The sequence below is a fragment of the Salvelinus alpinus genome, chromosome 29, assembly GCF_045679555.1.
Source record: "Salvelinus alpinus chromosome 29, SLU_Salpinus.1, whole genome shotgun sequence".
Taxonomy (NCBI): domain Eukaryota; kingdom Metazoa; phylum Chordata; class Actinopteri; order Salmoniformes; family Salmonidae; genus Salvelinus; species Salvelinus alpinus.
This window is the reverse complement of record NC_092114.1, coordinates 41,214,944-41,228,097: the sequence shown is the minus strand read 5'-3', so window position 1 is coordinate 41,228,097 and position 13,154 is coordinate 41,214,944. Positions and strand designations below refer to the sequence as shown.

General features: G+C 41.0%; 2 protein-coding genes across 2 annotated transcripts in view; both read right to left on the bottom strand.

Annotated features, from left to right (window-relative positions):
• LOC139559018 (golgin subfamily A member 6-like protein 22) overlaps positions 1-576 on the bottom strand; it is a 3,270-nt gene extending 2,694 nt beyond the window's left edge. Inside the window, exon 1 of the mRNA XM_071374639.1 lies at positions 1-576. This exon is cut by the window's left edge and continues 2,694 nt beyond it. Coding sequence (XP_071230740.1) covers positions 1-111 — 111 coding nt within the window. The 5' untranslated portion in view covers positions 112-576.
• Positions 443-13,154, bottom strand: LOC139559015 (golgin subfamily A member 4-like). The gene has a single exon (XM_071374629.1). The coding sequence runs from the start codon at positions 13,133-13,135 to the stop codon at positions 1,442-1,444; it is 11,694 nt and encodes a 3,897-aa protein (XP_071230730.1). The 5' UTR covers positions 13,136-13,154; the 3' UTR covers positions 443-1,441.

The following is a 13,154-nucleotide window of genomic DNA, read 5'->3' as shown; positions in this document are numbered from 1 at the left end:
TTTCATAGTCAATCCCTTTTTTCTCTCAAAGGCTTCTTTTTCCTTCTGTATCTCCTCCTTTACCATCTTCAAGTTGTTGTCTTTCCTTCGTGAGCTGTTCCTTCCAGTCATTTTCCATAGGCTCGGTCTGTGCTTCTGCTTCAGCCTTCAAGCTCGTCAAGTCTTCCCTTTGTCTTTTCATCAGTTCAAGACTGATATCCAATTCCTCTTTCTCCTTACTTATCTTACCTCGCCTCTCTTCCAACTGATCTTTTTCTTTCAGTGTTTCATCCTTCCTGTCTTTCACTTCCTTCTTCTCTCTATCTAGTTCTTCACGCATTTTTTCCAACTCAAGCAATTTTGCATTCACTTGGTTCTTTTCACTGTCAATTTCATCTCTAAGTCTTTTGATTTTCATAACTGTCCTGCTTTAAGTTGTCCATCTTCCTTCCTATTTCTTCCCGCATTCGATCCTCTTCCTCTTCGAGTCTAGCCATCTTCTTTTCCATGTTCTCCTTTTCTCTCACCATTTCTGCCTCTTTCACTCTCAGTTCACCCATTGAGCTTTCTATCATTTCCTTGTCATTATCCACCTCTAGCAACTGTTTTTTCATGTCCATCGTCATTTGTTCCAAATGTTCTTTCTCTTTCCTTTGGTCTTCCATGTGAGATTCTGTCTCCTCTCTCTGTTGCTGTGTCTCATTCCTCATTTGTTCCAGCTCCTCTCTCTCCTTTGTTAGCACATCCTGACTTTCTTCGATGTCTTGTTTCTCTCTTTCAATCTTGTCATTCATGAGTTCCAGTTCGTTCTGCTTTTGTTTGTTCTTTTCCATGAAACCCACCATTTCTTCCCTTTGTTTTTGAGTTTGGATAGCCAGTTCTTCAACCTTCCCCCTCTCCCGTCTTGTCTCATCCATGACCTGATTTATGTCTTCAGACCGTCTTTCTAACTCAGCTTTGATCTGATCCAGCTTTTCCTTCTCCACACGAATGTCTTGTTTGTTTTGTTCCATTTCCTCCAACTGTCCCTGGGTTTCAGACTTCATCAGATCAAACTCATCTCTCTCTTTCATAGTCAATCCCTTTTTTCTCTCAAAGGCTTCTTTTTCCTTCTGTATCTCCTCCTTTACCATCTTCAAGTTGTTGTCTTTCCTTCGTGAGCTGTTCCTTCCAGTCATTTTCCATAGGCTCGGTCTGTGCTTCTGCTTCAGCCTTCAAGCTCGTCAAGTCTTCCCTTTGTCTTTTCATCAGTTCAAGACTGATATCCAATTCCTCTTTCTCCTTACTTATCTTACCTCGCCTCTCTTCCAACTGATCTTTTTCTTTCAGTGTTTCATCCTTCCTGTCTTTCACTTCCTTCTTCTCTCTATCTAGTTCTTCACGCATTTTTTCCAACTCAAGCAATTTTGCATTCACTTGGTTCTTTTCACTGTCAATTTCATCTCTAAGTCTTTTGATTTTCTTAACTGTCCTGCTTTAAGTTGTCCATCTTCCTTCCTATTTCTTCCCGCATTCGATCCTCTTCCTCTTTGAGTCTAGCCATCTTCTTTTCCATGTTCTCCTTTTCTCTCACCATTTCTGCCTCTTTCACTCTCAGTTCACCCATTGAGCTTTCTATCATTTCCTTGTCATTATCCACCTCTAGCAACTGTTTTTTCATGTCCATCGTCATTTGTTCCAAATGTTCTTTCTCTTTCCTTTGGTCTTCCATGTGAGATTCTGTCTCCTCTCTCTGTTGCTGTGTCTCATTCCTCATTTGTTCCAGCTCCTCTCTCTCCTTTGTTAGCACATCCCGACTTTCTTCGATGTCTTGTTTCTCTCTTTCAATCTTGTCATTCATGAGTTCCAGTTCGTTCTGCTTTTGTTTGTTCTTTTCCATGAAACCCACCATTTCTTCCCTTTGTTTTTGAGTTTGGATAGCCAGTTCTTCAACCTTCCCCCTCTCCCGTCTTGTCTCATCCATGACCTGATTTATGTCTTCAGACCGTCTTTCTAACTCAGCTTTAATCTGATCCAGCTTTTCCTTCTCCACACGAATGTCTTGTTTGTTTTGTTCCATTTCCTCCAACTGTCCCTGGGTTTCAGACTTCATCAGATCAAACTCATCTCTCTCTTTCATAGTCAATCCCTTTTTTCTCTCAAAGGCTTCTTTTTCCTTCTGTATCTCCTCCTTTACATCTTCAAGTTGTTGTCTTTCCTTCGTGAGCTGTTCCTTCCAGTCATTTTCCATAGGCTCGGTCTGTGCTTCTGCTTCAGCCTTCAAGCTCGTCAAGTCTTCCCTTTGTCTTTTCATCAGTTCAAGACTGATATCCAATTCCTCTTTCTCCTTACTTATCTTACCTCGCCTCTCTTCCAACTGATCTTTTTCTTTCAGTGTTTCATCCTTCCTGTCTTTCACTTCCTTCTTCTCTCTATCTAGTTCTTCACGCATTTTTTCCAACTCAAGCAATTTTGCATTCACTTGGTTCTTTTCACTGTCAATTTCATCTCTAAGTCTTTTGATTTCATAACTGTCCTGCTTTAAGTTGTCCATCTTCCTTCCTATTTCTTCCCGCATTCGATCCTCTTCCTCTTCGAGTCTAGCCATCTTCTTTTCCATGTTCTCCTTTTCTCTCACCATTTCTGCCTCTTTCACTCTCAGTTCACCCATTGAGCTTTCTATCATTTCCTTGTCATTATCCACCTCTAGCAACTGTTTTTTCATGTCCATCGTCATTTGTTCCAAATGTTCTTTCTCTTTCCTTTGGTCTTCCATGTGAGATTCTGTCTCCTCTCTCTGTTGCTGTGTCTCATTCCTCATTTGTTCCAGCTCCTCTCTCTCCTTTGTTAGCACATCCCGACTTTCTTCGATGTCTTGTTTCTCTCTTTCAATCTTGTCATTCATGAGTTCCAGTTCGTTCTGCTTTTGTTTGTTCTTTTCCATTAAACCCACCATTTCTTCCCTTTGTTTTTGAGTTTGGATAGCCAGTTCTTCGACCTTCCCCCTCTCCCGTCTTGTCTCATCCATGACCTGATTTATGTCTTCAGACCGTCTTTCTAACTCAGCTATGATCTGATCCAGCTTTTCCTTCTCCACACGAATGTCTTGTTTGTTTTGTTCCATTTCCTCCAATTGTCCCTGGGTTTCAGACTTCATCAGATCAAACTCATCTCTCTCTTTCATAGTCAATCCCTTTTTTCTCTCAAAGGCTTCTTTTTCCTTCTGTATCTCCTCCTTTACATCTTCAAGTTGTTGTCTTTCCTTCGTGAGCTGTTCCTTCCAGTCATTTTCCATAGGCTCGGTCTGTGCTTCTGCTTCAGCTTTCAAGCTCGTCAAGTCTTCCCTTTGTCTTTTCATCAGTTCAAGACTGATATCCAATTCCTCTTTCTCCTTACTTATCTTACCTCGCCTCTCTTCCAACTGATCTTTTTCTTTCAGTGTTTCATCCTTCCTGTCTTTCACTTCCTTCTTCTCTCTATCTAGTTCTTCACGCATTTTTTCCAACTCAATCAATTTTGCATTCACTTGGTTCTTTTCACTGTCAATTTCATCTCTAAGTCTTTTGATTTCATAACTGTCCTGCTTTAAGTTGTCCATCTTCCTTCCTATTTCTTCCCGCATTCGATCCTCTTCCTCTTCGAGTCTAGCCATCTTCTTTTCCATGTTCTCCTTTTCTCTCACCATTTCTGCCTCTTTCACTCTCAGTTCACCCATTGAGCTTTCTATCATTTCCTTGTCATTATCCACCTCTAGCAACTGTTTTTTCATGTCCATCGTCATTTGTTCCAAATGTTCTTTCTCTTTCCTTTGGTCTTCCATGTGAGATTCTGTCTCCTCTCTCTGTTGCTGTGTCTCATTCCTCATTTGTTCCAGCTCCTCTCTCTCCTTTGTTAGCACATCCCGACTTTCTTCGATGTCTTCTTTCTCTCTTTCAATCTTGTCATTCATGAGTTCCAGTTCGTTCTGCTTTTGTTTGTTCTTTTCCATGAAACCCACCATTTCTTCCCTTTGTTTTTGAGTTTGGATAGCCAGTTCTTCAACCTTCCCCCTCTCCCGTCTTGTCTCATCCATGACCTGATTTATGTCTTCAGACCGTCTTTCTAACTCAGCTTTGATCTGATCCAGCTTTTCCTTCTCCACACGAATGTCTTGTTTGTTTTGTTCCATTTCCTCCAATTGTCCCTGGGTTTCAGACTTCATCAGATCAAACTCATCTCTCTCTTTCATAGTCAATCCCTTTTTTCTCTCAAAGGCTTCTTTTTCCTTCTGTATCTCCTCCTTACCATCTTCAAGTTGTTGTCTTTCCTTCGTGAGCTGTTCCTTCCAGTCATTTTCCATAGGCTCGGTCTGTGCTTCTGCTTCAGCCTTCAAGCTCGTCAAGTCTTCCCTTTGTCTTTTCATCAGTTCAAGACTGATATCCAATTCCTCTTTCTCCTTACTTATCTTACCTCGCCTCTCTTCCAACTGATCTTTTTCTTTCAGTGTTTCATCCTTCCTATCTTTCACTTCCTTCTTCTCTCTATCTAGTTCTTCACGCATTTTTTCCAACTCAAGCAATTTTGCATTCACTTGGTTCTTTTCACTGTCAATTTCATCTCTAAGTCTTTTGATTTTCTTACTGTCCTGCTTTAAGTTGTCCATCTTCCTTCCTATTTCTTCCCGCATTCGATCTTCTTCCTCTTTGAGTCTAGCCATCTTCTTTTCCATGTTCTCCTTTTCTCTCACCATTTCTGCCTCTTTCACTCTCAGTTCACCCATTGAGCGTTCTATCATTTCCTTGTCATTATCCACCTCTAGCAACTGTTTTTTCATGTCCATCGTCATTTGTTCCAAATGTTCTTTCTCTTTCCTTTGGTCTTCCATGTGAGATTCTGTCTCCTCTCTCTGTTGCTGTGTCTCATTCCTCATTTGTTCCAGCTCCTCTCTCTCCTTTGTTAGCACATCCCGACTTTCTTCGATGTCTTGTTTCTCTCTTTCAATCTTGTCATTCATGAGTTCCAGTTCGTTCTGCTTTTGTTTGTTCTTTTCCATGAAACCCACCATTTCTTCCCTTTGTTTTTGAGTTTGGATAGCCAGTTCTTCAACCTTCCCCCTCTCCCGTCTTGTCTCATCCATGACCTGATTTATGTCTTCAGACCGTCTTTCTAACTCAGCTTTGATCTGATCCAGCTTTTCCTTCTCCACACGAATGTCTTGTTTGTTTTGTTCCATTTCCTCCAATTGTCCCTGGGTTTCAGACTTCATCAGATCAAACTCATCTCTCTCTTTCATAGTCAATCCCTTTTTTCTCTCAAAGGCTTCTTTTTCCTTCTGTATCTCCTCCTTTACATCTTCAAGTTGTTGTCTTTCCTTCGTGAGCTGTTCCTTCCAGTCATTTTCCATAGGCTCGGTCTGTGCTTCTGCTTCAGCCTTCAAGCTCGTCAAGTCTTCCCTTTGTCTTTTCATCAGTTCAAGACTGATATCCAATTCCTCTTTCTCCTTACTTATCTTACCTCGCCTCTCTTCCAACTGATCTTTTTCTTTCAGTGTTTCATCCTTCCTATCTTTCACTTCCTTCTTCTCTCTATCTAGTTCTTCACGCATTTTTTCCAACTCAAGCAATTTTGCATTCACTTGGTTCTTTTCACTGTCAATTTCATCTCTAAGTCTTTTGATTTTCTTACTGTCCTGCTTTAAGTTGTCCATCTTCCTTCCTATTTCTTCCCGCATTCGATCTTCTTCCTCTTTGAGTCTAGCCATCTTCTTTTCCATGTTCTCCTTTTCTCTCACCATTTCTGCCTCTTTCACTCTCAGTTCACCCATTGAGCGTTCTATCATTTCCTTGTCATTATCCACCTCTAGCAACTGTTTTTTCATGTCCATCGTCATTTGTTCCAAATGTTCTTTCTCTTTCCTTTGGTCTTCCATGTGAGATTCTGTCTCCTCTCTCTGTTGCTGTGTCTCATTCCTCATTTGTTCCAGCTCCTCTCTCTCCTTTGTTAGCACATCCCGACTTTCTTCGATGTCTTGTTTCTCTCTTTCAATCTTGTCATTCATGAGTTCCAGTTCGTTCTGCTTTTGTTTGTTCTTTTCCATGAAACCCACCATTTCTTCCCTTTGTTTTTGAGTTTGGATAGCCAGTTCTTCAACCTTCCCCCTCTCCCGTCTTGTCTCATCCATGACCTGATTTATGTCTTCAGACCGTCTTTCTAACTCAGCTTTAATCTGATCCAGCTTTTCCTTCTCCACACGAATGTCTTGTTTGTTTTGTTCCATTTCCTCCAACTGTCCCTGGGTTTCAGACTTCATCAGATCAAACTCATCTCTCTCTTTCATAGTCAATCCCTTTTTTCTCTCAAAGGCTTCTTTTTCCTTCTGTATCTCCTCCTTTACATCTTCAAGTTGTTGTCTTTCCTTCGTGAGCTGTTCCTTCCAGTCATTTTCCATAGGCTCGGTCTGTGCTTCTGCTTCAGCCTTCAAGCTCGTCAAGTCTTCCCTTTGTCTTTTCATCAGTTCAAGACTGATATCCAATTCCTCTTTCTCCTTACTTATCTTACCTCGCCTCTCTTCCAACTGATCTTTTTCTTTCAGTGTTTCATCCTTCCTGTCTTTCACTTCCTTCTTCTCTCTATCTAGTTCTTCACGCATTTTTTCCAACTCAAGCAATTTTGCATTCACTTGGTTCTTTTCACTGTCAATTTCATCTCTAAGTCTTTTGATTTCATAACTGTCCTGCTTTAAGTTGTCCATCTTCCTTCCTATTTCTTCCCGCATTCGATCCTCTTCCTCTTCGAGTCTAGCCATCTTCTTTTCCATGTTCTCCTTTTCTCTCACCATTTCTGCCTCTTTCACTCTCAGTTCACCCATTGAGCTTTCTATCATTTCCTTGTCATTATCCACCTCTAGCAACTGTTTTTTCATGTCCATCGTCATTTGTTCCAAATGTTCTTTCTCTTTCCTTTGGTCTTCCATGTGAGATTCTGTCTCCTCTCTCTGTTGCTGTGTCTCATTCCTCATTTGTTCCAGCTCCTCTCTCTCCTTTGTTAGCACATCCCGACTTTCTTCGATGTCTTGTTTCTCTCTTTCAATCTTGTCATTCATGAGTTCCAGTTCGTTCTGCTTTTGTTTGTTCTTTTCCATGAAACCCACCATTTCTTCCCTTTGTTTTTGAGTTTGGATAGCCAGTTCTTCAACCTTCCCCCTCTCCCGTCTTGTCTCATCCATGACCTGATTTATGTCTTCAGACCGTCTTTCTAACTCAGCTTTAATCTGATCCAGCTTTTCCTTCTCCACACGAATGTCTTGTTTGTTTTGTTCCATTTCCTCCAACTGTCCCTGGGTTTCAGACTTCATCAGATCAAACTCATCTCTCTCTTTCATAGTCAATCCCTTTTTTCTCTCAAAGGCTTCTTTTTCCTTCTGTATCTCCTCCTTTACATCTTCAAGTTGTTGTCTTTCCTTCGTGAGCTGTTCCTTCCAGTCATTTTCCATAGGCTCGGTCTGTGCTTCTGCTTCAGCCTTCAAGCTCGTCAAGTCTTCCCTTTGTCTTTTCATCAGTTCAAGACTGATATCCAATTCCTCTTTCTCCTTACTTATCTTACCTCGCCTCTCTTCCAACTGATCTTTTTCTTTCAGTGTTTCATCCTTCCTGTCTTTCACTTCCTTCTTCTCTCTATCTAGTTCTTCACGCATTTTTTCCAACTCAAGCAATTTTGCATTCACTTGGTTCTTTTCACTGTCAATTTCATCTCTAAGTCTTTTGATTTCATAACTGTCCTGCTTTAAGTTGTCCATCTTCCTTCCTATTTCTTCCCGCATTCGATCCTCTTCCTCTTCGAGTCTAGCCATCTTCTTTTCCATGTTCTCCTTTTCTCGCACCATTTCTGCCTCTTTCACTCTCAGTTCACCCATTGAGCTTTCTATCATTTCCTTGTCATTATCCACCTCTAGCAACTGTTTTTTCATGTCCATCGTCATTTGTTCCAAATGTTCTTTCTCTTTCCTTTGGTCTTCCATGTGAGATTCTGTCTCCTCTCTCTGTTGCTGTGTCTCATTCCTCATTTGTTCCAGCTCCTCTCTCTCCTTTGTTAGCACATCCCGACTTTCTTCGATGTCTTGTTTCTCTCTTTCAATCTTGTCATTCATGAGTTCCAGTTCGTTCTGCTTTTGTTTGTTCTTTTCCATGAAACCCACCATTTCTTCCCTTTGTTTTTGAGTTTGGATAGCCAGTTCTTCAACCTTCCCCCTCTCCCGTCTTGTCTCATCCATGACCTGATTTATGTCTTCAGACCGTCTTTCTAACTCAGCTTTGATCTGATCCAGCTTTTCCTTCTCCACACGAATGTCTTGTTTGTTTTGTTCCATTTCCTCCAATTGTCCCTGGGTTTCAGACTTCATCAGATCAAACTCATCTCTCTCTTTCATAGTCAATCCCTTTTTTCTCTCAAAGGCTTCTTTTTCCTTCTGTATCTCCTCCTTTACATCTTCAAGTTGTTGTCTTTCCTTCGTGAGCTGTTCCTTCCAGTCATTTTCCATAGGCTCGGTCTGTGCTTCTGCTTCAGCCTTCAAGCTCGTCAAGTCTTCCCTTTGTCTTTTCATCAGTTCAAGACTGATATCCAATTCCTCTTTCTCCTTACTTATCTTACCTCGCCTCTCTTCCAACTGATCTTTTTCTTTCAGTGTTTCATCCTTCCTGTCTTTCACTTCCTTCTTCTCTCTATCTAGTTCTTCACGCATTTTTTCCAACTCAAGCAATTTTGCATTCACTTGGTTCTTTTCACTGTCAATTTCATCTCTAAGTCTTTTGATTTCATAACTGTCCTGCTTTAAGTTGTCCATCTTCCTTCCTATTTCTTCCCGCATTCGATCCTCTTCCTCTTCGAGTCTAGCCATCTTCTTTTCCATGTTCTCCTTTTCTCTCACCATTTCTGCCTCTTTCACTCTCAGTTCACCCATTGAGCTTTCTATCATTTCCTTGTCATTATCCACCTCTAGCAACTGTTTTTTCATGTCCATCGTCATTTGTTCCAAATGTTCTTTCTCTTTCCTTTGGTCTTCCATGTGAGATTCTGTCTCCTCTCTCTGTTGCTGTGTCTCATTCCTCATTTGTTCCAGCTCCTCTCTCTCCTTTGTTAGCACATCCCGACTTTCTTCGATGTCTTGTTTCTCTCTTTCAATCTTGTCATTCATGAGTTCCAGTTCGTTCTGCTTTTGTTTGTTCTTTTCCATGAAACCCACCATTTCTTCCCTTTGTTTTTGAGTTTGGATAGCCAGTTCTTCAACCTTCCCCCTCTCCCGTCTTGTCTCATCCATGACCTGATTTATGTCTTCAGACCGTCTTTCTAACTCAGCTTTGATCTGATCCAGCTTTTCCTTCTCCACACGAATGTCTTGTTTGTTTTGTTCCATTTCCTCCAATTGTCCCTGGGTTTCAGACTTCATCAGATCAAACTCATCTCTCTCTTTCATAGTCAATCCCTTTTTTCTCTCAAAGGCTTCTTTTTCCTTCTGTATCTCCTCCTTACCATCTTCAAGTTGTTGTCTTTCCTTCGTGAGCTGTTCCTTCCAGTCATTTTCCATAGGCTCGGTCTGTGCTTCTGCTTCAGCCTTCAAGCTCGTCAAGTCTTCCCTTTGTCTTTTCATCAGTTCAAGACTGATATCCAATTCCTCTTTCTCCTTACTTATCTTACCTCGCCTCTCTTCCAACTGATCTTTTTCTTTCAGTGTTTCATCCTTCCTGTCTTTCACTTCCTTCTTCTCTCTATCTAGTTCTTCACGCATTTTTTCCAACTCAAGCAATTTTGCATTCACTTGGTTCTTTTCACTGTCAATTTCATCTCTAAGTCTTTTGATTTCATAACTGTCCTGCTTTAAGTTGTCCATCTTCCTTCCTATTTCTTCCCGCATTCGATCTTCTTCCTCTTTGAGTCTAGCCATCTTCTTTTCCATGTTCTCCTTTTCTCTCACCATTTCTGCCTCTTTCACTCTCAGTTCACCCATTGAGCTTTCTATCATTTCCTTGTCATTATCCACCTCTAGCAACTGTTTTTTCATGTCCATCGTCATTTGTTCCAAATGTTCTTTCTCTTTCCTTTGGTCTTCCATGTGAGATTCTGTCTCCTCTCTCTGTTGCTGTGTCTCATTCCTCATTTGTTCCAGCTCCTCTCTCTCCTTTGTTAGCACATCCCGACTTTCTTCCATGTCTTGTTTCTCTCTTTCAATCTTGTCATTCATGAGTTCCAGTTCGTTCTGCTTTTGTTTGTTCTTTTCCATGAAACCCACCATTTCTTCCCTTTGTTTTTGAGTTTGGATAGCCAGTTCTTCAACCTTCCCCCTCTCCCGTCTTGTCTCATCCATGACCTGATTTATGTCTTCAGACCGTCTTTCTAACTCAGCTTTGATCTGATCCAGCTTTTCCTTCTCCACACGAATGTCTTGTTTGTTTTGTTCCATTTCCTCCAATTGTCCCTGGGTTTCAGACTTCATCAGATCAAACTCATCTCTCTCTTTCATAGTCAATCCCTTTTTTCTCTCAAAGGCTTCTTTTTCCTTCTGTATCTCCTCCTTTACATCTTCAAGTTGTTGTCTTTCCTTCGTGAGCTGTTCCTTCCAGTCATTTTCCATAGGCTCGGTCTGTGCTTCTGCTTCAGCCTTCAAGCTCGTCAAGTCTTCTCTTTGTCTTTTCATCAGTTCAAGACTGATATCCAATTCCTCTTTCTCCTTACTTATCTTACCTCGCCTCTCTTCCAACTGATCTTTTTCTTTCAGTGTTTCATCCTTCCTGTCTTTCACTTCCTTCTTCTCTCTATCTAGTTCTTCACGCATTTTTTCCAACTCAAGCAATTTTGCATTCACTTGGTTCTTTTCACTGTCAATTTCATCTCTAAGTCTTTTGATTTCATAACTGTCCTGCTTTAAGTTGTCCATCTTCCTTCCTATTTCTTCCCGCATTCTATCCTCTTCCTCTTTGAGTCTAGCCATCTTCTTTTCCATGTTCTCCTTTTCTCTCACCATTTCTGCCTCTTTCACTCTCAGTTCACCCATTGAGCTTTCTATCATTTCCTTGTCATTATCCACCTCTAGCAACTGTTTTTTCATGTCCATCGTCATTTGTTCCAAATGTTCTTTCTCTTTCCTTTGGTCTTCCATGTGAGATTCTTTCTCCTCTCTCTGTTGCTGTGTCTCATTCCTCATTTGTTCCAGCTCCTCTCTGTCCTTTGTTAGCACATCCCGACTTTCTTCGATGTCTTGTTTCTCTCTTTCAATCTTGTCATTCATGAGTTCCAGTTCGTTCTGCTTTTGTTTGTTCTTTTCCATGAAACCCACCATTTCTTCCCTTTGTTTTTGAGTTTGGATAGCCAGTTCTTCAACCTTCCCCCTCTCCCGTCTTGTCTCATCCATGACCTGATTTATGTCTTCAGACCGTCTTTCTAACTCAGCTTTGATCTGATCCAGCTTTTCCTTCTCCACACGAATGTCTTGTTTGTTTTGTTCCATTTCCTCCAATTGTCCCTGGGTTTCAGACTTCATCAGATCAAACTCATCTCTCTCTTTCATAGTCAATCCCTTTTTTCTCTCAAAGGCTTCTTTTTCCTTCTGTATCTCCTCCTTTACATCTTCAAGTTGTTGTCTTTCCTTCGTGAGCTGTTCCTTCCAGTCATTTTCCATAGGCTCGGTCTGTGCTTCTGCTTCAGCCTTCAAGCTCGTCAAGTCTTCCCTTTGTCTTTTCATCAGTTCAAGACTGATATCCAATTCCTCTTTCTCCTTACTTATCTTACCTCGCCTCTCTTCCAACTGATCTTTTTCTTTCAGTGTTTCATCCTTCCTGTCTTTCACTTCCTTCTTCTCTCTATCTAGTTCTTCACGCATTTTTTCCAACTCAAGCAATTTTGCATTCACTTGGTTCTTTTCACTGTCAATTTCATCTCTAAGTCTTTTGATTTCATAACTGTCCTGCTTTAAGTTGTCCATCTTCCTTCCTATTTCTTCCCGCATTCGATCCTCTTCCTCTTCGAGTCTAGCCATCTTCTTTTCCATGTTCTCCTTTTCTCTCACCATTTCTGCCTCTTTCACTCTCAGTTCACCCATTGAGCTTTCTATCATTTCCTTGTCATTATCCACCTCTAGCAACTGTTTTTTCATGTCCATCGTCATTTGTTCCAAATGTTCTTTCTCTTTCCTTTGGTCTTCCATGTGAGATTCTGTCTCCTCTCTCTGTTGCTGTGTCTCATTCCTCATTTGTTCCAGCTCCTCTCTCTCCTTTGTTAGCACATCCCGACTTTCTTCGATGTCTTGTTTCTCTCTTTCAATCTTGTCATTCATGAGTTCCAGTTCGTTCTGCTTTTGTTTGTTCTTTTCCATGAAACCCACCATTTCTTCCCTTTGTTTTTGAGTTTGGATAGCCAGTTCTTCAACCTTCCCCCTCTCCCGTCTTGTCTCATCCATGACCTGATTTATGTCTTCAGACCGTCTTTCTAACTCAGCTTTGATCTGATCCAGCTTTTCCTTCTCCACACGAATGTCTTGTTTGTTTTGTTCCATTTCCTCCAATTGTCCCTGGGTTTCAGACTTCATCAGATCAAACTCATCTCTCTCTTTCATAGTCAATCCCTTTTTTCTCTCAAAGGCTTCTTTTTCCTTCTGTATCTCCTCCTTTACATCTTCAAGTTGTTGTCTTTCCTTCGTGAGCTGTTCCTTCCAGTCATTTTCCATAGGCTCGGTCTGTGCTTCTGCTTCAGCCTTCAAGCTCGTCAAGTCTTCCCTTTGTCTTTTCATCAGTTCAAGACTGATATCCAATTCCTCTTTCTCCTTACTTATCTTACCTCGCCTCTCTTCCAACTGATCTTTTTCTTTCAGTGTTTCATCCTTCCTGTCTTTCACTTCCTTCTTCTCTCTATCTAGTTCTTCACGCATTTTTTCCAACTCAAGCAATTTTGCATTCACTTGGTTCTTTTCACTGTCAATTTCATCTCTAAGTCTTTTGATTTCATAACTGTCCTGCTTTAAGTTGTCCATCTTCCTTCCTATTTCTTCCCGCATTCTATCCTCTTCCTCTTTGAGTCTAGCCATCTTCTTTTCCATGTTCTCCTTTTCTCTCACCATTTCTGCCTCTTTCACTCTCAGTTCACCCATTGAGCTTTCTATCATTTCCTTGTCATTATCCACCTCTAGCAACTGTTTTTTCATGTCCATCGTCATTTGTTCCAAATGTTCTTTC

What these genes read in the sequence shown, in the direction of transcription:
- LOC139559015 (XM_071374629.1), bottom strand. Translation starts at nt 13,135, where the DNA reads ATGACGATGGACATGAAAAAACAGTTGCTAGAGGTGGATAATGACAAG.